General features: G+C 39.3%; 1 protein-coding gene across 1 annotated transcript in view; it reads right to left on the bottom strand.

Moving 5' to 3' along the window:
- Nucleotides 1-25,277, bottom strand: part of EPSTI1 (epithelial stromal interaction 1) — a gene marked incomplete at its 3' end in the record, with an annotated part of 197,043 nt that overhangs the window by 87,174 nt on the left and 84,592 nt on the right. Inside the window, exons 7-10 of the mRNA XM_082248135.1 lie at nt 16,561-16,648; nt 4,068-4,112; nt 3,899-3,952; nt 209-262 (exon numbers count right to left, since the gene is read on the bottom strand). Of these exons, the coding sequence (XP_082104261.1) occupies nt 209-262; nt 3,899-3,952; nt 4,068-4,112; nt 16,561-16,648 (241 nt within the window). The remainder of the gene's footprint in view (nt 1-208; nt 263-3,898; nt 3,953-4,067; nt 4,113-16,560; nt 16,649-25,277) is intronic.

The following is a 25,277-nucleotide window of genomic DNA, read 5'->3' on the forward strand; positions in this document are numbered from 1 at the left end:
CAGAACTTTTGTGGCAGCAGTAGCTAAGCAGCAATGGGATCACAAGGGATCAAAAAGATGTCAGTGAAGGAAGTCAAGCTCAGAAGAAAGTTTGCCATAATGTGTGTGCATGCTATGCACAGGATTCATTTTGCTAACTTTTCTACTCATTTAGTAGATCAACTGTTTTGATATTTGAAAATGTATTTACTTTAATGTCTGACCATACCTGATAAGGTTGGTTTTTTTTCAGTGTTTGTCTCTTCTGATCTTCTTCACTTTTCTGGATAATATGAAGACATAAAAGAAGCAGAAAAACAAATATAACACTTGACTGCGTCACATATAAGATATCCAGTAGTCAAATCTTATAATGTTCTTATTTATTGACCTATTTTAAAGTGCAAATGTATGACTTTTCATGACACTTACCAAAACAATAATGTTATAAACACAGTTCTTAGAGTCGGTTCACACTATGGCGACACTACTCTGCACTACTTCGGGAGGCGACTTGTCAGTCCCGTGCACCGCGACTTCGGATCGACTTGCATGGACGTCATATAATGAATGTCTATGCAAGTCGCTCCGAGGTCGCCCCAAAGTAGTACAGGACCCTTTTTCTAAGTCGGAGCGACTTGTGTCGCTCCTATTAGAACGGGTCCTGTAGCAGTCAATGGACTGCGAGGGACCGCGACTTGTCAGCCTGACAAGTCGCCTGACAAGTTGCTCTAGTGTGAATCGAGTCTTAAAAGGAAACACATTTTTGTGAACTTTACTTTTCTAAATATACAAGTTTGTATATTGAAGTTTATTTTAAAACTATTCCAATAAAATAAAAGCAAACTAAGTTTCTTAATACACTGCCCAACTTTGCCTGCTTGCTTGCACTCTGTGACTGACTGACTAAAACAGTTGAGAGCTGTCTGGTTTACAAAGAAGAGCCGGTGCATTGGTGATTCAGAAGTCTTTGTAATCTGATTTCCTCCACTAACGCAAACTGTTAGACAAGCAGGCTGGCTGGTGAGTTGAGCTGGGAATTTTCTTTGGTTTTGCATTGCATGCATTGCATTTCATGTGCTCCTTGCTGTGAAGGCCAGTTATAGGTGGGGCAGTGGCCAGTTGTTTGTTACTCATGTAATGTTGGTGAGGGGACATACTGGACACCTTTGCTGTCATTATGCTATGTGCTGGGTGTCCAGTGTGACTTTAAGGGGGGGGGGTACTTCCAGGCTCACCTGCCCTCTATCTATCCATTAAAATGCATGTGCTTTTACTATGGGGGCTCTCATAAATTTACAAGAGTTAGGCCTGCAGATAATAATGGGATGTGGCTTTGAGACCCCTGTTTTTAACGCAAACTGTTAAACAGAATAATTCAGTTGGTTGCAGACTGGCTGGTGAGTTGAGCTGGGAATTTTCTTTGGTTTTGTTTTGCATGGCAATTTATTAAAGACTGCGCTGAAAGAAGCAAAATATGTGCAAAAAGTGTAAAAAATGATTATGAAACCTTCAAAATTTTAATAAAGTGACAATGCGGGCCAGAATCGATAAAATAAAATAAAATTAGTGATTACTTTAACCACCTGCCCTCCAGAAGATTTACCCCCCTTCCTGATCAGGCCATTTTTTGCATTACAGGACTGCGTTACTTTAACTGACAACTGCATGGTCCTGTGATGCTGTACCCAAATAAAATGTATGTGCTTTTTTCCCACAAATAGAGCTTCCTTTTGGTGGTATTTGATCACCTCTGCAGTTTTTATTTTTTGTGCTATGAGCAAATAAAAAAAGAACAACAATCAAGAAAAAAAAACAACTTGCGCCCGATACCCGGCTGTGCAGGATCATGTGTATATATATATATATTTTTTTCCCCGTGAATCATGTGTATATATATATATATATATATATATATGTGTGATCCTGTGCAGCGCGGCCACCCTGTAGCAGTAAAATTGCTATAGGGTGGTCGGCAAGTGGTTAAAATGTGTGCAAAAAATACCCCAAGATATATAGATCAAATGCTGAATGGACCTTCAATCATAAATAAAGTGTAAAATACAAAGTTCAAATAATGTCTAAAATTAAATTCCCACAATGTGCAAATGTGCAGGTAAATAAAAAAATCAAAAAAATGTCCTTTTCTCAACTCCAAAAAAAATACTGGGACGTGACTCAATACATGTGCAGATAAAGATTGCTAGAATCTCCTCTCCCTGGAATCTTTCAGCTGAAAAGTGTACACTTCCTCTCTCCAATTAGCATTGATAGAAATGTACAATAGTCTTCTCCATTTTAGATTATGATAGATGATAGAAAGGCAACAGTAACCCAAATAAACACTCAATACAATCAAGGTATGCAGAATACCTTCTCTGAACGCACAACACATCGAACCTTGAAGCAGATAGCCTACAGCAGCAGAAGACCACACTGGCTGCCACTCCTCTCAGCTAAGAACAGGAAACCAAGGCAAACATTTGCACAGGCTCACCAGAATTGGACAATAGAAGATTGGAAAAACTTTGAGTGGTCTTAAGAGTCTCAATTTCAGCTGCGACATTGGGATGGTAGGGTCAGAATTTGGCGTAAACAACATGAAAGCATTGATACATCCTGCCTTGTATCAATGGTTCAGGCTGGTGGTGGTGGTGTAATGGTGACCACAGCGTGCCCCCAGATTGACCACAGTGTGTCCCCTTTCAATGCCAGAGTGACCACAGCATGCCCCCTTTCAATGCCAGAGTGACCACAGTGTGCCCCCAGATTGACCACAGTGTGCCCCCAGATTGATCACAGCGTGTCCCCAGAGTGACCACAGCGTGCCCCCAGATTGACCACAGTGTGCCCCCAGATTGACCACAGCGTGCCCCCAGATTGACAACAGCGTGTCCTCAGAGTGACCACAGCGTGCCCCCAGAGTGACCATAGCGTGCCCCCAGATTGACCACAGTGTGCCCCCAGAGTGACCCCGCCAGAGAGAACAGTGCGCGTACCTGCAGTGGCGGGCATCTTCTCCTCAGTCCTCCCGCTCTCCTCCTCGGCCACACGATCCTCCGCGTCTCCTCGTCCTCCCGCCTCCTCCTCGGCCCGCGTCCCCTCCTCCTCCCCGCGTCTTTTCTTCCTCCCGCCTCCTCTTTAGGCCGCGTCTCCTCTTCCTCCCGCCTCCTCTTTAGGCCGCGTCTCCTTGTCCTCCCGCCTCCTCCTCCCCGCATCTCCTCGTCCTCCCTCAATGGCTTGGGCAACGCAGGAAAGCGCGTTACTCAAGCCGAGTAAAGTAATTTAGTTACAGATGTTGCGAATGTAACGCGTTACGTTACTACGTTACCAAAAAAAGTAATGTAGTTAACGTAACGCGTTACATTGTAACTCGTTACCCCCAACACTGCTCCCCACTTTCAATTTACAGAAGTTTTTATCCAGTTCTGGCCAGAGAGGGTAAAAAAAAAACATACAATTAAGTAAATAAATGACAATGTGTTTCCTACTTCCTCCTTTGATGTATCAAGCAGTGGTCAGAGCATTTTTTTGTTCTTGAAATTGCCCTGAAAGGATGTAAATTGTACTACAACATGTAGCAAAAGACAGTTACTCCATGCTACCATTTTATATTGCCTTGTTTTATTTTCTATATGAGTCGTCTACTGCACACATTTTGCCTACTTGTATATCCCTTTTAACAATTGTAAAGCTATTAAAATCAAGAACGTGCTGCGCTATAAATAGTGATTGTGATATCACCAAATCTAATTAATCAATTCATATTAGCGCAGAAATTCCACCACCTTACTAATTGTAAAGCTATTACATAGATTTCTATAAAAAGACTCCTTCGTTTTTTGTTGAAGTAAGAGGAGTTCCTGTCAAAAATGTAAACTCCAAAACGACATAATGTAATTAGTAAGGTCATACACACCGTTTTCATGGATTCTTTCAGTGCTAGCTGTAACATCCTTTCTTCATCCTGGTCCTGTGCAGTGACATATGGAATGTAAGAGAAGGTATTCAAAACACAGAAGCAATCAATATATATATATTTGTATACAATATTAATGGAGATGCTAAAATAAAAGTAATGTAATTACGGTATAATTGTTCCAGTCGTGTTCTTCACCAGATGAGCTCCTCTCCTATGAAATAGAGAACTCGTTGAGACTTTACATTTTACAATTGCTTTGAATATTAAGTGTCAGTCAGTCCCTGATGTAGCTGCTGCAGTTAGATCTACTTAATAGTCAATTAAATAATATTTTTATTGATAGAAACAGAACAGAAATAATTTATTATAAATGTTTATGTAATTATTATTATCCATATTATTTAATAATGTATTATGGATGATAGATTCCCATTACCAAGATCTTGGTAAATTTTGGTTGATAAAAATAATTTCAGAACTCTGAAATTCAATTTTATTTTCATAAAACCAATCAGCTTCCAGTCAAAGTTTAACTGAATAAGCTGAAGTTAGAAGCTGATTGGGTTCTATGCAGAGCTGCACCAGATTTTGCACTCTCCAGTTTTAATAAATCAACCCCTGTGTAGACATGGGAAGTAACAGTCTTTTTTTTTATTTACTTGTTTTATATATAAATAAATAAATATATATATATATATATATATATATATATATATATATATATATATATATATATATATATATATATATATATATATATATATATATATATATATATATATATATATATATATATATATTATATAAAAAAGATAAATTAAATTGATAAATTCATGTAAATTATCATAATAAAGACTACAGTTTTAAAGACCTCATTTTTTTTTGTATAGTTCTGATTAACTATTAGCTTTAAAGGCTCATCTAAATTACCTAACATCAAAATATTTTGTTCTTTTGTAAATTCTTTACACATGTTAATGCAAAGTTCCAGCCATTTCTGTGTTTAATAAAAGTCAACAGCTACAAAAAGTGTAGCTGCTGACTTTTAAAAACACACACTCACCTGTCCCACGATCCAGCGATGACGCCACCCGAAGCCTCACTCCTCTCCCTCTCCTCTCGGCGGTGCTGGCAGCATTAGTGTCGGCACTCGGCTGTGACAGCTTGGGGTTTCACAGTCGGGTGCACACTACGCATGTGCGAGTCGCGCTGCGCGTCCTGAATGGCCAGGCGATTGTAGGGAGGGAGGGGAGAGGAGAACTTCTTCAAATTCTGTATGCGAAATGCTAGCTGGGCTCTGCGCGCAGCACTAGCTTTGAGTTTTTTTTAGACTGGCGATCTAGGCTGCAATTTTCTACTTCATGAAGGGGGGGGCTGACTAATTTACTCTTGTGTGTATAAATAAGATCATGTGTGTGACAAAATGGAAGTTTTGACTGTAAGGGAGAGGAATAGTTGTCAACAATGTCTCTCCAGAGGTGTGAAGATTCGGTCCCAAATTGCCATGCTTAGATGTGTACTTCTTGTGACAGATACTAATGTCCTCAGCTCAACCCTCTGTCTTCCAGACATCATTGAATATGCTGATTTACCCCTCTGTTTGATAATGTGTATTGTAGTTCATGAGCTCGAGGATGGCTGTCTTTCAGTTAATAGGCTCAGGTAGATTGAGTCATTGTCATCTGTTAAGAATATTGTTTGTGGTCGTTATTTCTTAGAAATGTTAATGAACTCCCATTGCTTCTGTTCAGAGGGCTAGATAATTAGTTCAGTTCTTGTATCCCCAAGAAGTTCTTTAAGTATATAAACAGTAAGAAAGCCAGGCCAGAGCACATTGGCCCCATAAAAGATGATAAAGGAAAAATGGCCACAGAGGACAGAGAAAAGGCGGAAGTGTTAAATAATTTCTTTTCTTCAGTCTTCACAAAGGAATCGGGGGGCTACACGAAACCCGCTTGTAAGGCCGAACTAAATAATACACCTCAGGAAGTGCCGCCATGGCTAACAGAGGATAGACTTAGAGCTAAACTAGAGAAACTTAACATAAATAAATCCCCGGGACCGGATGGCTTGCACCCGAGGGTTCTTAATGAGCTCAGCCAGGTGATTGCCAGACCATTATTCTTGATCTTTAAGGATAGTTTACAGACGGGTATGGTGCCAGCTGACTGGAAAAAAGCCAACGTGGTACCAATATTTAAAAAGGGGCCGAGATATATCCCGGGTAACTATAGGCCGGTCAGCCTAACATCTGTAGTCTGCAAAATTTTGGAGGGGATGATAAGGGACCACATACAAGACTTTAGTAATGAAAATGGTATTATAAGTAGAAATCAGCATGGATTCATGAAAAATCGTTCGTGCCAAACCAATCTGTTAACCTTCTACGATGAAGTGAGCTGCCACCTAGATAAAGGTAAGCCTGTGGATGTGGTGTATCTGGACTTTGCAAAGGCCTTTGACACCGTTCCTCACAAACGCTTACTGTACAAACTAAGGAAGGTAGGTATGGACCATAAGGTGAGTACCTGGATAGAGACCTGGCTCCAGGGGAGAGTACAGAGGGTGGTGATTAATGGGGAGTACTCGGATTGGGCGGGTGTGGAAAGTGGGGTCCCCCAGGGTTCTGTCCTGGGACCAATCCTGTTTAATTTATTCATAAATGATCTAGAGGAGGGGATATCTAGTACAATCTCAGTATTTGCAGATGATACTAAATTAGGCATGCCAATATCTTCTATGCAGGATGTGGAAATCTTGCAAGCAGACCTGAACAAAATAACGGGGTGGGCAACCACTTGGCAGATGAGGTTTAATGTAGAAAAATGTAAAGTAATGCACTTGGGTGCCAGAAACCAGAAAGCAAGCTATTCACTAGGGGGTGAACCTCTGGGTGAGTCTAGGATGGAAAAGGACTTGGGGGTACTGGTAGACAACAGGCTTGGCAGTGGCATGCAATGCCAAGCCGCCGCAAGCAAAGCCAACAGAATACTGGGATGTATAAAAAAGGGGATTCACTCCAGAAATAAAGAGATTATTCTCCCGCTCTACAAGACTCTGGTCCGGCCACATCTGGAGTATGCTGTCCAGTTCTGGGCACCGGTCCACAGGAAGGATGTGCTGGAACTGGAGAAAGTCCAGAGGAGGGCAACAAAAATAATTAGGGGAATGGAGGACATCGGCTATGAGGAAAGACTACAAGCACTGAACCTATTCTCTCTGGAGAAGAGACGATTGAGGGGGGATATGATATCAATGTACAAATACTGTACTGGCGACCCTAGCATAAGGAACAAACTATTCAGAGAAAGGGAATACAATAAGACACGTGGCCACTCACTAAAACTTGAGGAAAGGCGGTTTAACCTTAAAGTGCGTTAGGGGTTCTTCACTGTAAGAGCGGTAAGGATGTGGAATTCTCTTCCACAAGCAGTCGTATCAGCGGGGAGCATAGATAGTTTCAAAAAACTATTAGATGTACACCTTAAAGACCACAACATACAGGGGTACACAATGTACGGTTAAAAGCAAACACACACACGCATCATGGGTTGAACTGGATGGACTTGTGTCTTTTTTCAACCTCACTAACTATGTAACTATGTAACTATGTATACAATTTCATCTGCATGGGATGGTGTGGTCATTCAACCCCTGACCTTTATGTAGTAATTTGATATGGAGGGGGGGGGGGTGTGCTCTTGTGTGTATAAATTGAGTGTGTGTCTGTTCAATAAACAGTTAGTTTTACCCCTTCATGAAGTCTGGACTCATGTTTGGGGGATTGGGGGGCTATTTTCAATTCTTGATGGTATTTTCCCTGGGATTTCCATTTAGAAACTGCTTCTTTCCCTAGCCTCCAACGTGGTTATTCTCACAGCAGAGCAGGGAGCGGGAGGATGGATGGTCGCAGACAGGTGGTTGGTTGCTAGCACGCAAGGCAGTCCTAGCAGCCAACCACCAGCTTGTTAATATGAAAAGGTAACTCCAGCAGCTCCTGCCCCCTGTCCAGTGCTGCTGTGCCTCCTGCCTTCCATCCTAGAATTGTGTAAAGTAGTAGACTGAAGGGGGGCAGAGAAAATGGCTGTGGGGGGGAGGGGGTGATGTGAAAGGGAGCAGAGGAAATGGCTGTGGAGGAGTGATGTGAAAGGGGCAGAAGAAATGGCTGTGGGGGAAATTATGTGAAGGGGGCCAGAGAAAATGATTGTGGGGGGGGGGGGGTTGATGTGAAGGGGGACAGAGGAAAAATTTACGAGGGGGTCAAGGGGGGCAGGAGGCATGGCTTTGGGGAGAGATGATGTTACGTCAGGTAGAGAAAATGAGTGTGTGAAGGAGTGCAGAGGACATGGCTGTGAAGGGGGGTTCAGAACATTATTGTGAAGGGGGCTGAGATAACTACTGTGAAGAAGGGCTGGGGACACTACTGTGAAGGATGAAACTGTAATGTGAAGTGGGGGACTGGGATGTAAAGGGAGGGATTGGGATATGCAGGGGGCACTAAGGATACTGATTAAGAACGCTATTGCAACATAAGGGGAGGAGGGCTGTGATTTGAAGGATCTCAAATATGCAATTCAGACCTCTACTGGAAGAAAATATTACTGATGAATTTTATTTCAGTACCCCTTTCATAGATCATCAGTAAACAAAATTGCTCATATTTATCCTGAAATAAAAAAAAAATATAATTTTATATACTCATGAACATAAAAAATAAAGAAAATATGTAGAAAAACACTATAGGATTGATTTAGTAAAACTACAGAGTGCAAAATCTGTTGCAGCTGTGCACTGCAGCCGATGAACCTCTAACCTTGTTCAATTAAGCTTTGACAAATAAAAAACTGGAAGATGATTGGTTTCTATGTACAGCTGCCCCAGAGTTTGCACTCTCAGTTTTACTAAATCAACATCAATTTTTATGGCATCATTCCACCAATGGCCAAACCAGTAAGATGTTGTGTAAGTTCTCTCTGCTAGTGATCAAGATTCTTTAGCGTTTCAGCCAGAGAGAGCATTAGCTACATGAAGTTCCTTATAGTTGTAGCTCAGTGATCCTGTCGCTGACAATATGTTGAAAAGTCCCCAGAACAAGAGGGACTCAATGTTCCTAGGTCAACAGTGCTGTATCCTCTTGATACAGCAATTTTCAATTCACTAATGGAAAATAGATTGTTTACTTTGCAAGGAAAGTTGCACTTTGCAAGGGAATTTGCCCAAGAGCTTAGTAAATGAAAGTGCCGCTGACTTCCATCATCCAATCATGTGCAAGCACAAACTGTTCTTTGTGAAATCTCATCACATTCACTAAGCTCTGAGAAAAATAATTTTACAAAATGCAACTTCCCTTGCAAAGTAAACATCCTATTTTCCTTTAGTAAATCAACCCCCAAATGTATCTAAAATCAAAATGTATTGTTTATTTTAAAATACAACTAAAGTAAAAAATTTTTTTTTTTAATTATGGAGTGGAGATGGATTAGAACACTGTCGCTGTCTGTGCCCCTATTAGGGAGATTCACCTTCTCTATTTGTCCTGTTTATCCTCCCTGACGGTGATCCCGAGCGTGACTCGGGGTTGATTTTTTCTATCAGGAGCGGTAACCCCGAGTCACGCTCGGGGTGGATGTGCAGAGAGCGCAGCGGTGTTCTCTTACCTTCTCCTGGCGATCCAGCGATGATCTCTCATTGCTGTGACCACCAGCCGAGAGTCCCGCCGCTCCTCCGTCCTCCGTCGGTACGATCACTTCCTAGTTCCGTTCCCTGCAGCAGCAATACTGCATGGGAGCGGAACTAGGGAGGGAAATTCAAAAAAAAAAAAAAAAAAACGTTGCACAAAACACAAACACATAACACATTTTATATTATATATATATATATATATATATATATATATATATATATATATGCATATATATATATATATATATATATATATATATATATATATATATATATATATATATATATACACTGGTATATATATGTGTATATATGTATATATATATGCACACACACACATATATATATATATATATATATATGTGTGTATATATATATATATATATATATATATATATATACACACACACACATATATATATATATATATATATATATATATATATATATATAAAATATATAATGCATGAATTATAATCTAATCAATAATATAATTTTATTATATATATTATATATTAAATAATAAAATTATATTATTGATTTGATTATAATTTATGCGTTTGTGTTTCAAATTTATCACATCTGGGATGTCTAGTAGACTCTTGTTTTGGTCAGGTTTAAGTCAGTAATTACTAAGAATTGTAGGCCTATAATACATAACGCCAAATTTCCATGAAAAGAATTGTACCGCTTTTGGTATGTAATTCCTGACAGAATCATACCGCCAGGGAGGTTAACATTATCATTGAAAGGGAAATTAAAAGACAATTCCACATTTTGGATTGTCCCCAGCAAAGTAATGGATAGGAAATCTTTCCATGGGGACACCAGTTTTGGTGACCTGGGGGTTCTCAAGGGATTCCCTTAATTTGCAGGGATTTCCTCTCCCTTCCTGTTTTAGCTATGGGACCGGAAGTGAAGGGAAATCTCCCCAATGGGACACATGGCAAAAAATAAACTGGCAGGGGTAATGACCCTCCCTTACTCTATCCAAAATGAAAAAAAAGTTTTGCCTATAGTTCTACCTGACTTCTGGGTAGAGTTACCAGGACAATTGGAGAGGTGGGCACAGACAGCAATATAAACATGATAAGGATTCTAACCTTTACATCCCATTTTGTAACAAATGTTTTGGCTTCACAGACACTTTACCTTGGTTCAATTGCATTAAACCAACACAGGTTCCTTGGCTTGGAAAATGTTTAATACATGAAAATGTACTTTAGGCAAAAGGAAAAGTTTTGATAAAAATAGATGCACAAGACATTTTGTAATTAAATGTTATTAAAATGACCTTTCTAATTTAATCTGCTGCGGATTTCTTAAAACTGTCAAAAATCAAATATTTATTTTATTTAGTTATCATGGCTACTGGAGCCATTCCATATATAGTTTACTTTTTACTCCACTTCTTAGAAATGTAATTTCCTGCTTGTGTAATTCTGCTTTCCCCAGGAGTCTGCATAGAGACGCAAGTCAAATTATAGGCAACTCCTACACTGCCCCCTTCAATTAAATTATGGCAGGGGCCAAAGTTTAGGAGTATGCAAGTGTTAGTTACTGCACACAACAAGTGCCCCTAACCTTTCCAGAAGTAACAGACAACTACATAATAAGATTAGGGGTCATTTAGAAAACTAGCACAGAATAAAAATGGGATTTATTTTCCTTTTTGTATAAATATGAAATGTGTATAATTTATAGGACACAATTGCATATCCTGTACCAAGATAAAAAAATAACCAATTGTATTTTTAGCAAAGTGAAGAAAAGCCTACACTTTTTATGGATTTTTTGCAAGCACATTTAGTGGTCCAATATAATCAAAACCATAAGGAAACTCAAAATCGACATCTGTACTAGAAACAGGAGATGCAATATGACCATGGCAGGAAGGCACAGAATGCAATAAAAAGTTTGAAAGTTGCTTTTAGTAACATGGGTCAATGTAAGCAATGTTTGTATAAGTTTTTCATACTCTTATTGGGGGGTCTTCTTAGGATCCTTCTTATGGATAGGGCTAATAGCGCAAAGTTACAAGCGTTGCAATCAGGGTAATCACACCTCAGATGCCTCCTTTAGGACAGCCTTTCTTCTCTGCATCCCACATAGACAGCTCACTTTTTGCCCTCTTCTGCTCTGACTTTTGCACAGAACCCCCCACTCCTTAAAAGTGCCACCATCTTCCACCTACTGTAGCTTAATTTTGTTGCCAAATTAGGCTGAAGCACCCAGTCGGCTCTAGTACTTCCACACACAATGTGGGCAGCTCCACCTGTGTACCCTGATTACCCTGATTGCAACGCTTGTAACTTTGCGCTATTAGCCCTATCCATGAAGATGGTGGGCAATAAAGTGGGGTGAGTTGCCTAGCTGAGGGGTGTGGAAGCATGGAGGTGGTTGATCTTTCGGTGTCTCTTTATTCAGCACGGAATTTATTTCATCCGATCACCTGATATCACTATTTATTTTTCACTAAGCTTTTTTGGAGCATGGCACATTGGATGTGGACTGTTTTTTTTGCTTATGTGTATTTAATTGCACAATATTATTTGGAGTGATTTTGTGCACTGATCTGTATGGTTTTATTTAGTGCACTTTTTTTCATATCACAAAGTTATTTATGATCATATTTGTGTGCATCCATTATTTGTATGATATGCGTGGCTACCTAGGTTATATATTGACTATTATTTGTTAACTTGTTGTCCTATTTGGTTCGTCATCTTCCACTTACATGTTTGTGTAATGTATTTGGGGTTTATTTTTTGTATTTTTTTTTTTAATTTTATAAAATGTTTATGAAAAAAAAATGTGTTTTTGTCTATGTCCCGGCTGGAAAGATTCCTCAGAACAAACAAACACACCTCATGCAAGAGCAGTAGGAAGGAAGAAGGAACATATTTGCTGAAGCTTGTACTGTTAGTAAAAAGCTTAACTACTGACGAATGAGGATTGACTGTCTGATGTTGAGGTGGGAGATAATGTGGGTTCTAGGCAGTGTTAATTTCGTCGACTAAAACCGACTTAAACGTTTTCGTCGACTAACACAATTCAGATGACTAAAATACGACTAAAACTAAAATGGCATTTTAGTCTTAAGACTAAAATACGACTAAAACTAAAATGGCATTTTAGTCAAAAGACTATAACTAAAACTAAATCGAAATTTGCTGCCAAAAATTAACACTGGTGCATGCTCAAAGCATAAATAATAACATATTAGATTTTTCACTCCAGGACCAGCAGTAGTATATAATGAGTTTGGAAATTGTAGAGAAATGCTTAAATAATGCATTACAAATTACAATTGAACTACACCCATTTGATTATAGATGACTAAAATGAGTTTTAGTCGACTAAAATGTAGGGCGTTTTAGTCGACTAAAATATACTGGAGTTTTAGTCGACTAAATACGACTAAAACTAAAACACTTGCAGAAGACTAAAATGGGACTAAAACTAAAATGCCATTTTAGTCCTAAGACTAAGACTAAAACTAAATTGAAATTTGCTGCCAAAATTAACACTGGTTCTAGGGACTAAATGTCTTTAGTTTAATAGTAAATTAAAACTGAAAAATCATAAACTAAAAAAAAGTTTTAGGATTTCAAAAGAACAAATTTAGTTGAAATGCTGAATTAAAAAAACAAATGTATAGGAATCAGTGGGTAAAATGGCAGAAATCAGTGGGCACTATTAAAGTCAGACAATTAGCTTATATGCCAGGCACATTAGTAAGAGTAAGCAGGAGAAAAAAAAAAACATTATGGTTCACTACAGAGGTAAGTGGGATAGTAAAGGATAAAAAAACTCCTCATATAGGAGATACAAATCAGAAAGTGTAGCTGATAGACAGCTGGTACACAGCTCTAAGTACCTATAGAGCTACATTGAATCATGCAACCTATAAATCTAAACCTATAACTTTCCTGCCACTACTAATCAATATATACATATAGGCCTTTTTACAGCAAGTGATAGAGGAAATAGTGACATATACTAAAGTCAACTAGCACCCCCAAAATCTGTCAGAAACACAAAATATTTTCTTCATTCACCTTTTACACCTCACTTATCCCTTCCAATTTACCTAACAGCATGTGATGAAGATGTTATTGACAATGAATGTTTGTAATAAAGTCTGATTATTATTAGAATTATTAGCACCTTATCTATCTAGATAAGCTATCTTGCAAAACGCATGGAGAAGTAACTTTGCGTGAATGCAACATAGCCATCCATATACTGTATAGTATGGATCTATAAATATAGACTGTTTGATCTTGTTTGAATGTATATTTGTGATTCTTGATATACCGTATATTCTTTACTATAAAATGACAGATGTACTATATTTTGTTAATTTATGGATATATTCTACTTTGTTCTTCAGAGGAGGCAGAGCTGCGAAACACGTTGAGATTTCATTCTCCTTTCACCACTGCAAAGATGTACTATTACAAGCATGTAATGTTGAAAGAATTAATATACTGCATACAAGGGAAGTTATGTTATGAGGAATCAGATGGAGAATGTAAATATGTAAATTGTAATGTATGTGAAACAAAAATTTAAAGAGTAACTCTACTTTAATTTTGAAAAAAAAAAACATCCCCATGTGGGTGATCTCTGTACATTGTACAGATTTTTAACAACCTTTGTTGCAGATTCCTACCTTTTGTTATTCTGAAGAAATCCCTGTGTTTGTCTATGTTCATGTGTGTGAGTCTAATGAGAGTGGTTTCATATTTATCAGTCAGCTGCTGCACCTGCAGGGCTCTAATGAGGAAACTTGAATCCCTACTGGGAATATCTCCCAAAAAATGACATTTTTGTTGCAGGTGATGCCTGAAATCTTACGTGTAAACTTCTGGGAAAATCAGTAAGCCAATCGCACAAGCAGGAATTTTGTTTCTGGGGGCTTTCTGTACACATTCTGTGTACAAAACACCTCCAGGCAGCCATATTGCACTGCATTTACATAAAATTACAGCTCTGCAGATGGAAATGTAAAGGTAATGTTTAATAATATTCAAATACAATATCACTTCTGTTGCAATTGTATACGCAATATTATTATTATTTTGTTTTGCTTTTTTTTTTCCCCACTAAAGTGGAGTTACCCTTTAAATAACGTGTGTGTGTGTGTGTATATATATATATATATATATATATATATATATATATATACACAAACACACACAATCAGACATGTGCTGTTTTTAAATGTTTATTTATGCATGGGGATATGTGAGCTACAAAGGCACAGGAAATTTGGTCAGAATTGATGGCAAGATGAATGCAGTATGTTATCAACAAATACTGGAGTAAAGTTCATCAGCCTGGAAGCTGAGCATCGGAGGTACTTGGACCTTCCAACATGACAACGATCCTAAATACAAGGCCAAGTCGACCTGTCATTGGCTACAGCAGAATAAAGTGAAGGTTCTGGAGTGGCCATCTCAGTCTCCGGACCTCAATATCATTGAGCCACTCCGGGGAGATCTCAAATGTGCAGTTCATGCAAGACAGCCCAAGAATTTACAGGAACTGGAGGCTTTTTGCCAGGAAGAATTGGCAGCTTTACCATCTGAGAAGATAAAGAGCCTCATCCACAAATACCACAAAAGTTTTAAAGATGTCATTGATGTTAAAGGGGGCAATACACCGTATTAAGAACTGTGGTATGTAAACTTTTGATCAGGGTCATTTGTGTAGTTTCTGCTGTCATTATGATTTAAAAAGAGTAAATACAGTTGATTGATAATAAATGGCTTAAGCCAAACACTAACCATGAGTGAAAGAAAAGTTTTTGTGTTATCATTCATATTCCCTGAAAAATTGCCAATAAATCATAACTTCTGCCAGGGTATGCAAACTTATGAGCACAACTGTACTTTCAAGATTTGAATCTGATGGGCAGCTCAGGCAATCTTAGCACTGGAATTTTCTTTACATCCAACTTGCTTTGTGCGAGAAGCAGCAATGATTTTACATCACCAAAAGGTGCAATATAGGATCACCAGATTATATACAAAAGAGATGATGATCTATACTACTCAGGATATTGGATGTGCTTGTTGTATGCATCTTAATGTCTAAGGCAGTATTAAACCCACTACCAAAAATGTATTATATTGCAGCTTACCAATCATTAGGTTTTGTAGCTGCATTCGTTTTCCTTTTTAGGCATTTTCTCTCTGTTTGATGCAGTCAGTGACACACCTTGGGGGAGATTTACTATGACTGGAGCACTCAAAATTCTGGTGCAGCTGTGCATGGTAGCCAATGTAGCCAATCAGCGTCTAATTGGAGCTTGTTCAATTAAGCTTTGACAATAAAACCTGGAAGCTGAATGGTTAATATGCAAATTTGCACCAGATCTTGCACACCCCAAATTTAGTTATTCCCCCCCCCCCCCTATTATGGCAGACTTTCTTCTGAGCTTGACTTCCTGCACCAGATTTTGCACACTCCAGTTTCCCCCCTTTTGGACAGCAGCATTGCCAATATATATTTCAATACACTAAACAATATGAAGCAAACCTAAGCACCCCTCTCAGTGGTAAATGTTTTTTCTCAACCCTGTAGCTGCTACATCTGCAAAACAGCGTGTTCTGTAGAAAAACAATAGACCTACTGGCTGGATCACCAGATAAAAATAAAAAAAGAAAGCCTAAAAAAAGAAAATGAGTGCAGCCATCACATTTAAGAATTGGTAAGCTGCAATATAATAAATGTTCACTTTTGGGTTTAATACCATTATAATTTTCAATGTCTACTGAGGTATACCTTTAAACGGCAGAGAAATTATATCTAATTATTTTCTACTTATTAATTCACTTTACTCTCTGTTAGCTAATAAAACCCATAGTTTGTGTTTATTTTGATTGTTTCCTCTGAAAACCTAAGACACATTATTTTAACACATTTGAATACATTTGTAAATGATTATAATAAAATTAAACTCTTACCCATGCACTTGGTGTTCTCTCATAGCGGTTGTAGGAAGAAGAACTATTTGCAGGCTGTGAAAGTCGATCAAGAAATTCACTATTTTTCCTAGGGTTAAAAAAATACATGCTTTATAATGTATTTCTTTTCCAATATTTTTATTATGGTTTTAATAAATAATACAGAAGCCAACATTGAAACACATTTAAAATGAATATAATGGATAAATCATTTAAATACTTTAAAAGCAGCATGGAGGTTAACGTCAGACATTGGTTTATTATATCTCTCAGGGGCAGTTATATATGTGGTGTGAAACTTCACCTATGGGTTCTTTCTGTATTTGATACCCAGGGGCGGACTGGCCTGGGGGGAAAGGTGGCAATTTCCCCCTGGGCCGCCTGGATTCACTGTAAATGGGCCGCTGTGCTGGCAGCGCAGAGCTGCACATGTCCGGTACTGGTGGTGTGCTACTGCTCGGGCGGCTCCAGCGCGGGGTTAACAGAGTGGAGGAGCAGTGACAGAACGCCTCTCTCACTCACTGCAGCTACGAGCCGATCGTCCTGTGACAGGGCTGAGAGTGTTGTATCCCTGCAGAGCACAGCCCTTCCCCCCTCCTCTACACAAATGGGAGAACAGATCTGCTCTGTCTTCTCCCGCCCCTCTCTCCCTGTGCACGCTGGAAACTTCAGATCCTAAACATGAGGCATCCGACAGTCACATCCTAAACATGAATCTGCTGACTGAGCCAGTGAGGCTGCTGCTGGGACTGTACAAGTGAGTGAGCTGTGACCACACTCTCCCCTCTTTACTCTTTCTTCCTACTCTGTCTCTCCAGAATGCCTCTCCCCCAGCCTTGTTTAACCACTTGCCTACTGGACACTGTCACCCCCTTCTTGCTCAGGCCAATTTTCAGCTTTCAGCGCTGTCCCTCTTGGAATGAAAATTGCGCGGTCATGCTACACTGTACCTATATGACAGTTTTATCATTTTTTTTCCCCCACACACAATTCAAGCTTTCTGTTGGTGATGTTTGCTTAAAAAAAAAAAAAAAACCAAAAAATTTTTTTAACCACTTGCCAACCAGCCGCCACATTTATACAGTGGCAGGTCAGCAGGTTACCATGTACGGCGGTCCACAGGAGCGATCCTGGGGACGTGTGCCCACTCGCCAGCAGGGTAGCCAATCCATGGGGGCCAGCAGCCACAATTGCCACCAGGCGCCTGCAATCACTCCCCTTGGAGAGAGAACGGCGGTCTGCTGTTGTAACACGGCAGACCGTTGTTCTCTCAGAAATCAATACAGAGCTCCTATTATCCCCCTTTTTAGGAACACAGGTCTCTGTGTTCATTTCACAATACCATCCCCTCTAACAGTTAGAAAACACCCCTTAGGCTCACACTAAACCCTTTGATCGCCCCAGGGTTAACTCCTTCCCTGCCAGTGTCATTATTACAGTGACAGTGCATATTTTTAGCACTGATTACTGTAGTTATGTCACTGGTCCCCCCAAAAGTGTCAAAAATGTCAGTTAGGAGTCCGATCTGTCCGCCGCAATGTCACAGTCCCGCTAAAAATTGCTGATTGCCGCCATGAATAGTAAAAAAATTAAAACAAATAAAAATGACATAAATATTTCCCCTAGTTTGTAGACATGATAACTTTTGCATAAATCAATCAAAATACGCTAATTGGGATTTTTTTTTACCAAAAATATGTAGCAGAATAGAAATTGGCCTAAAATTATGAAAAATTTTGATTTTAATTTTTTTTTTAATTGGGAATGTTATATAGCAGAAAGTGAAAAATATACATTTTTATTTTTTTTTGCAGAATTGTTGCTCTTTTTTTGTTTATAGCACAAAAAAATGTATTTGGGTACAGCATTGCACGACCGCGCAATCGTCAGTTAAAGTAACACAGTACCGAATTGCAAAAAATGGCCTGGTCCTTAAGGGGGCAAAACCTTCCTGTCCAGAAGTGGATAACATGTTTTTCTAGGTAGCACTGATGTGGAGGCACTAATATGCCTCACTTATCGGGACTGATGTGGAGGCACTAATATGCCGCACTGATGGGCACTGATAGGCACTGATAGGTAGCACTGATGTGGAGGCATTAATATGCCGCACTGATGGGCGGCACTGATAAGCAGTACTAGCAAGACATTGTGTTGCTCCAGGACAAAAAGCCTCCGTTCAAAGTTCAGGCTCAGAAAGGAAATTCAGGTGCACGCCCTGGTTTCAACAGAAGCATATGGAAGAAATGGACTGGATAGTGGCACTCCAAAAAAATGAACCATTTATTGAAGAAAAAAAAAGATACAAAAATACATGAAGGATGATCATACCATAGCGGAGATGATGACACTGGCAGCTAACGCATTTCACACCCAAGCTGGTGCTTAGTCATAGCATGATTGGAGTGCCGCCATCCAGTCCATTTCTTCCACATGATAAGCAGTACTGTTTTGCACTGATGCAATGATGGGCAGCACTGATGAGCAGGCACTGATGGGCACTGAAAGGCAGCACTGATTGGTGTCACTGATAGACACAGACTGGCGTCACCTGCTGGGCAATGCTGAGGCTGCACTGTAATGCTGTGCTCTGATTACCTGTACAGGTCTCCCCTGCGAGGATGCTGCTAATCTGGCTCTCCACATTTACACGTGATCGGCTGTGATTGGACACATAATGAGTTGCTGCATTGGCTCTTCAACAGATCGGGGTCATGCCATGTCATATATGTCTTGCTTCATAACATCAATACCCAATATAAAACCAGGTGGGCATGGATGGAGAGCTGATTCAGTGGTTCAACGGGCCACTTGAGTAGACTTGCCCTCCAGGCCTAAGGCTGCCAGCCCTCCCCTGTTGATACCCAAGTACCATGTACAGGTTTTTTCTATATTTGATATTTTTTTGATCTTTTGCCTAGGTTTCTAGGATGTGGCACCTAAACTCTTACTTACCTTTTTTTCTCTAACAGGTGGAGTGAAGACTGTTAGAGGAAATGTCCCCTCACTCGGTCGGTGTCTCAGAGGAACCAGCTGTCTGATTGGACACTGCAAGCTCTTGTGAACTTCAATGGCTATCTTGGTGCTGGACCTTTTTTAACATAGGTTATCTTCATCATTCAGTTGTGACTGGAGCAAGTTGTAGGTCAGGGACAGAGGCCCCACTTATTAAGGTAAGTGAAAAGCACAGAGAAAGGTTCCAGGTAGGTAGGGTCAGAACAGGGGTAAGGCTTACCTTTGGAAAACATTCTGGGAATCATCCCAGTGCGGTCACTGTACACCACCAACCACCATGCCTCCAGAAGAAGCTGTCCTCTGGTAATACAGGCCTAAGCCTTGTTGCGCTATGTAAACACCAACTGCTCTATTGCCTTACATCTGTGCATACAAGTCCTGTTATTATTGATTACTGCTACTCTATATTCAATATATAAGATAACCAAAACATTAATGACTGTGTGCAGTCTCTCCCTGATTTGTCACTTAAGACCTGGGGCCTCCTACAAGTTCTTCCAACATATAGTGAACTAATCCATTGAGGGTGTAAAACAAAGCATGCACTGGCCCCTGTATACAGACAGTCCATGCTCCAAAAAAAAAAAATCACCAGCTAACCCACCCACACAGTCCTTATAAGCTAAACTGGACCAGCTCAGGCACCTTACTTACCCGCAACTCCAGCCCAACTGTTTACATCAGTCATTAATTATCTTTTCTCCTAAATCTAATAAAACTATATGCTAGGGATTTTTAGGCTCATTATATGGCCCCCTTCAAGTCAGTGGGGATTCTGTGTACATTTCAGGACCAGTTGCAATAAGACCCAGGTCTACTGAGACAAAGTATTTACAGTAGGTGTACTCTTGCCCATAGTTGTGGTTACAGGAATAATGAAGGATCAATTGTTGAAGATCAATTGTCCAATATTTTATTTTGTTTATTAATGTTGTGTAGTGTATAATGTAACTTTTGTGCTGGACTGGCATCTTGTTTGTTTACTGGTCCACCCCATAAATGATTGTGTGACAAATTTTCACACATCATTATACATGAAAGCTAGTCTACCTCTTTTGCTTTCACTGCATTGATTATCTATATATAAGACAGATAGTACAAGGCAAATTATTTTTACTACAGTTACAGAATTGAATTCAAACTTCCAGCTGGAACAATTTTGTGTTCTTATTTTGAAGACAAATCTCTCTCTACCGCTTTCCTCCATAGCTGTACCTATGTTAGTTCTAAAGTAGAGATCTGTATACCAAATTGTGCTATTTAGTAACCAAAATGCTAATGATGCTCTAAATTTATGTTGAATCTCAACATGTATGCTGCTTTAACATCCTAGTAGAGGGAAATTGTTGTGAAGAAAACAGCAGTGTGTTTAAATTGTATATTTATACTGAAAGGCATTGGTTATTCCCATTTCAGATTTTTGGTAGGTTTGATATGTCTCTGTTATTAAAGTGTCTGTCCACCCTAAAACTAAAATCCCTGTATCCATAGATATAGACATCCACAATCTAACACTAACCTATCTAGCCCTGTAAAGAACATACCTTTTTTGAAGCCAATACAGTCGGCAGAAGCAGAAGCTCAGCAGAGGACACATTCGACAACGGCTGTGAAATGAATGGGGAGTGAAGTCACCCATAGACTTACTATGGGGCTTCTGTTGTCAGATGTGTCTTCTGCACCCGCCTACTCAATGAAACCGCAGCTCACAGCTCACCGTGGGATTGGGTCAGTTCGGCTTCAAAAATGGTATGTATACTAATTTCTTCTTTACAGGGCTAGATAGGTTAGTGTTAGATTGTGGATGTCTGTAGATGCAGGGATTTTAATGTTAAGCTGGACTGTGGATCATATCCATTCCATCTATATTATTGAATATGTTTTTTTTAAATACACCTGTACTGTATGCATACATAGGCCAGCCATATTTGTTTATTAAATAGGCCAGTTCGCCTTCAATTTTGTGGCGCTATGCAATGGGTATGCTTAATGTCCTTTTATATGTCATTCTTGTGCTAGCTTATTTTTTGCTGCCAAGTCAGCTGTCAAGTAAGATAGATTTCCCTTTAAACTTGTCATCTAGGCACAACAGGAAGTAAGAATTATTTTGAGGGGAAATTTGATGGAAAAATCACCTCCTTAACAGAAACAGGTGCTCACTAACGGGAACAAAGGGGCAGATCTGGCAAGCAGGAACACAGTAATACAGAATACAGTAATAAAACTTGGCAGGGGTTCCAACCCTTCCACATCTCAAAAAAAAAAAAAGTTTGGCTATCTATTTATTAAAGTCGAAGTTCAGTCTAAAGCTACCTAAGCTTAAGCCTGCTTTCACCTTCGTTCTAAGCCCTTTACTATATAATTAGCCTTTAAAGGAAATGTGTATACTTATCTAATCTAAGGGCACTCCAATCCAGTCACATGATCAACTCTCAGCGCCGGCTTCAAGGGAGTGGAGGGACAGTGGACAACAGATGCCCCATGTGAGTGACATAACCACCCAGGCACTGCAGCCATCGCAGCTGCTCTCACCTCTCCCTGAAGCTGGACGCTAGGAAGTTCATGTGACTGGACTGGAGGGCCCTTAATAGGTAAGTATAGACATTTTTTCTTTACAAGCTGGTTATTATAGGGCTTAGAATGAGGTTTGCTGCAGGTTTAAGCTTAAATACATTTATACCAGACTTCTACTTTCAGGTTAGAGGCTGATTTAAGATGGGTGCAAGTGATTTCGTTTTATATCAACAACAATGACTTTGACTTGATTTTGCATTTGTGTTTTTTTTTTTTATTTGTTATTAATAACCTCCAGTTATCACAATTGAACAATACTGACTGGGTGACATTAACAAAATATGGATAATATAAAAAGAAGCTTATCAAAACTGTCCTTTAAATAGGCTGACATTCTGATAGTAGAATGTAGTAGCTGGCATTGTCCTTTCGCATAAAAGGCAGCATTTGATGTAGATTAGCTGGTGCAATCTGTTTGCACACTTTACACTAGAAAATACTGTTAGATTAATGTGCACAGCTTGGAAAGCAAGCTCATAGGCATTCAATAAATTGCTTTCATTATTACACTCTAGAGAGCCTCTTTGAAAAGACTATAAAAGCCTAGTTTTCTGCCTGTTAGCTAAATAATTGACCTGCCTTTAAATCACCAGGAGGGAGTAATTTGCCTAAAACTAAAGAAATCATAAAACAGTTTAAGATAAAACTAAAACTTCTGAATGCATTGTATGATGTAAAGCATGTCTGCACTTTGATTACTAACTACTTTGCAGGTGATATAACAGGCAAAGTGTAAAATATCCAGCGCAACACTTATACAGCTTATTCTGTGTTGTCATTATGAACGCACAACTGCAGTCCTATAGCCTGACAAATAATAAATTAAATGAAGGCCATTTTAAAAAAGAGTCATAAAAAGCTATTGAGGAACAACCCTTAAAGAACAAAGAAAATACTGCTACAAAACCAAGTCTGGTATGTTGTATGGTTTCCCCTTACAACTTATTATTCCTAAAAAAGGAGGTCAAAAGTCTTAAACTGTGGTGCTACAAAATGATCTTGAAAACCAGCTGGATGTGAATGGTCACAAATAAAAAGAAGTTGCAAAGAGCAAATGCAAATTAAGTAAAACCACTTGTGTTGTAAGAAAAATGAAAGAAAAAATGAACATTTTTGGCCATATGGCAAGTAAATTGATTGGAGAGGAGCGATGCAAAATTGTGGAAGAAGGCAAGGTGAGAAAAAGAGAGAAGAACGTATTGGTTGGATGACATGCAGGAAATGGCAGGCAGCTATGATGTGAAGTAGAAGATTACCTTTCAAAAGACAAGGCAAAATGGAAAGCCATGTTGGTAGCAAGGTTCCAGGTTTGAAGTTCATCAAAGACTGCAAGTGGTCATGGTAGTGTTAAGCCCCGTACACACGTACCGATTGTTGGCCGTGAATTTTCGGCCGCCGCCCGATCGGCCAATTATCGGCTTGTTAGTATGATGTTCCGACAACCGACTGCGACTTTTCGGCCGAAAAAAATCTGGTGTGCATGCTATAAAATTTTTGTTGGCCGTCAGCAGAACGGCCGATTGTTCCTCAGTCAGTACAGATTTCGGCCGACAAAAATCAGTTGAGCAAGACTGGGCATGCTCAGAGAAGAAAAAACACACGAAAAGTAGACCAGAACATGACATCACTTCTGCAGTTGGTTGTTGTTGGCCGACAAAATTTGTGTGCAGTCTAGAGCACATTTCAACCAACACAACAACACTGGACAAAAGACGGCCGATCGGTCGGCCAACAATCGGTGCGTGTGTACGGGGCTTTAATGGTACTGGTAAGTGGAGCTCTACTACAGACCATTATGTAGTAACATGAAAATGTTTCTTCCCCCATGTACTTCTCCTGGAAGCAACAGTAGGGCACTTTCCTACTGTGGTTCTGTCATTGAACCAAGCTCATTCCATCACAATCAGCATTGCTCACAGAGAACTATTATATATATATGTATATGGAATAGCACACAACACATGAAATTGTTGACTTTGGCTCAAAAAAAAGAGCATCATTTCTATAGTTAAAGTGGCTCTAATGGCAAAATCAAAATTACATAAATTATGCAGTCTATCAATAGCATTAACAAAAAAAAATCTTTGTTTCCTGAGTTACTTTTGAAAATATTTTTATACCTGTTCATCCTGTTGTTATTTTTTAACTTTAAAAATTCAAGGATTTGCAAATCGTCTAAACCCATATTTTATTCACAATAGAAAACCTATGAAATGTTTAAATTGAGAAAATGTACCATAAGGTATTTTTGAAATTCAAGGCAGCAACACATCTCAAAAAAGTTTGGACAGGGCTATGAATACCACAGTTTAGTATCCCCTCTTCTTTTAACAACACTATAAATATCAGGGAACTGAAGAGACCAGTTGCTGGAGTTTTCTGAGTTTTGTTCCATTCTTGCCTGAGCATATGCTGCTCTAAAATCTGGATATATCTTTCAGCATTGATGGTGCCTTTCTAAGCTGCTCATTTCATATGCACAAATGCACCCCCATACTATCAGAGATGCAGGCTTTTGAACTTAGCACTGATAAGAAGTCAGGAGGTCCCTCTCTTTAGTCCAGAGGATGCAACACCCATGGTTGCCAAAAAGAATGTAAAACTTCAATTCATCTGACTATAGAACAGTTTTCCACTTTGCAACAGACCAACTTAAATGGGCTTTGGCCCAGAGAAGGAGGCGGCGTTTCTGGATCATGTTCAGATATGGCTTCTTCTTTACATGATAGAGCTGTACCTTGCATTTTTGGATGGCATGGAGAGCTGTGTTCACAGACAGTGATTTTTAGAAGTATTCCTCAGCCCATGCAGTGATGTCCATCAAAGAATCGTGCCTGTTTTTAATGAAGTGCCACCTGAGAGATTTGTCTAATTTCTCTGAATCTTTTGATGATATTACTGTATGTACTGTAGAAGATGATGTATTTAAAGTCTTTGCAATTTTATTTTGAGGAACATTATTCGTGAAATTGTTCGATAATATTTTTGACACAGCTTTTCACAGATTGGTGAATCTCTGCCCAGCTTTACTTCTGACACACTCAGACTCTCTAAGATGCCCTTTTTATACCCGATCATGTCACTGACCTTTTGCCAATTAACCTAATTAATTGCTAAATGTTTTTCCA

Source organism: Pelophylax lessonae (genome assembly GCF_965119305.1).
Source record: "Pelophylax lessonae genome assembly, chromosome: 2".
Classification (NCBI taxonomy): Eukaryota; Metazoa; Chordata; class Amphibia; order Anura; family Ranidae; genus Pelophylax; species Pelophylax lessonae.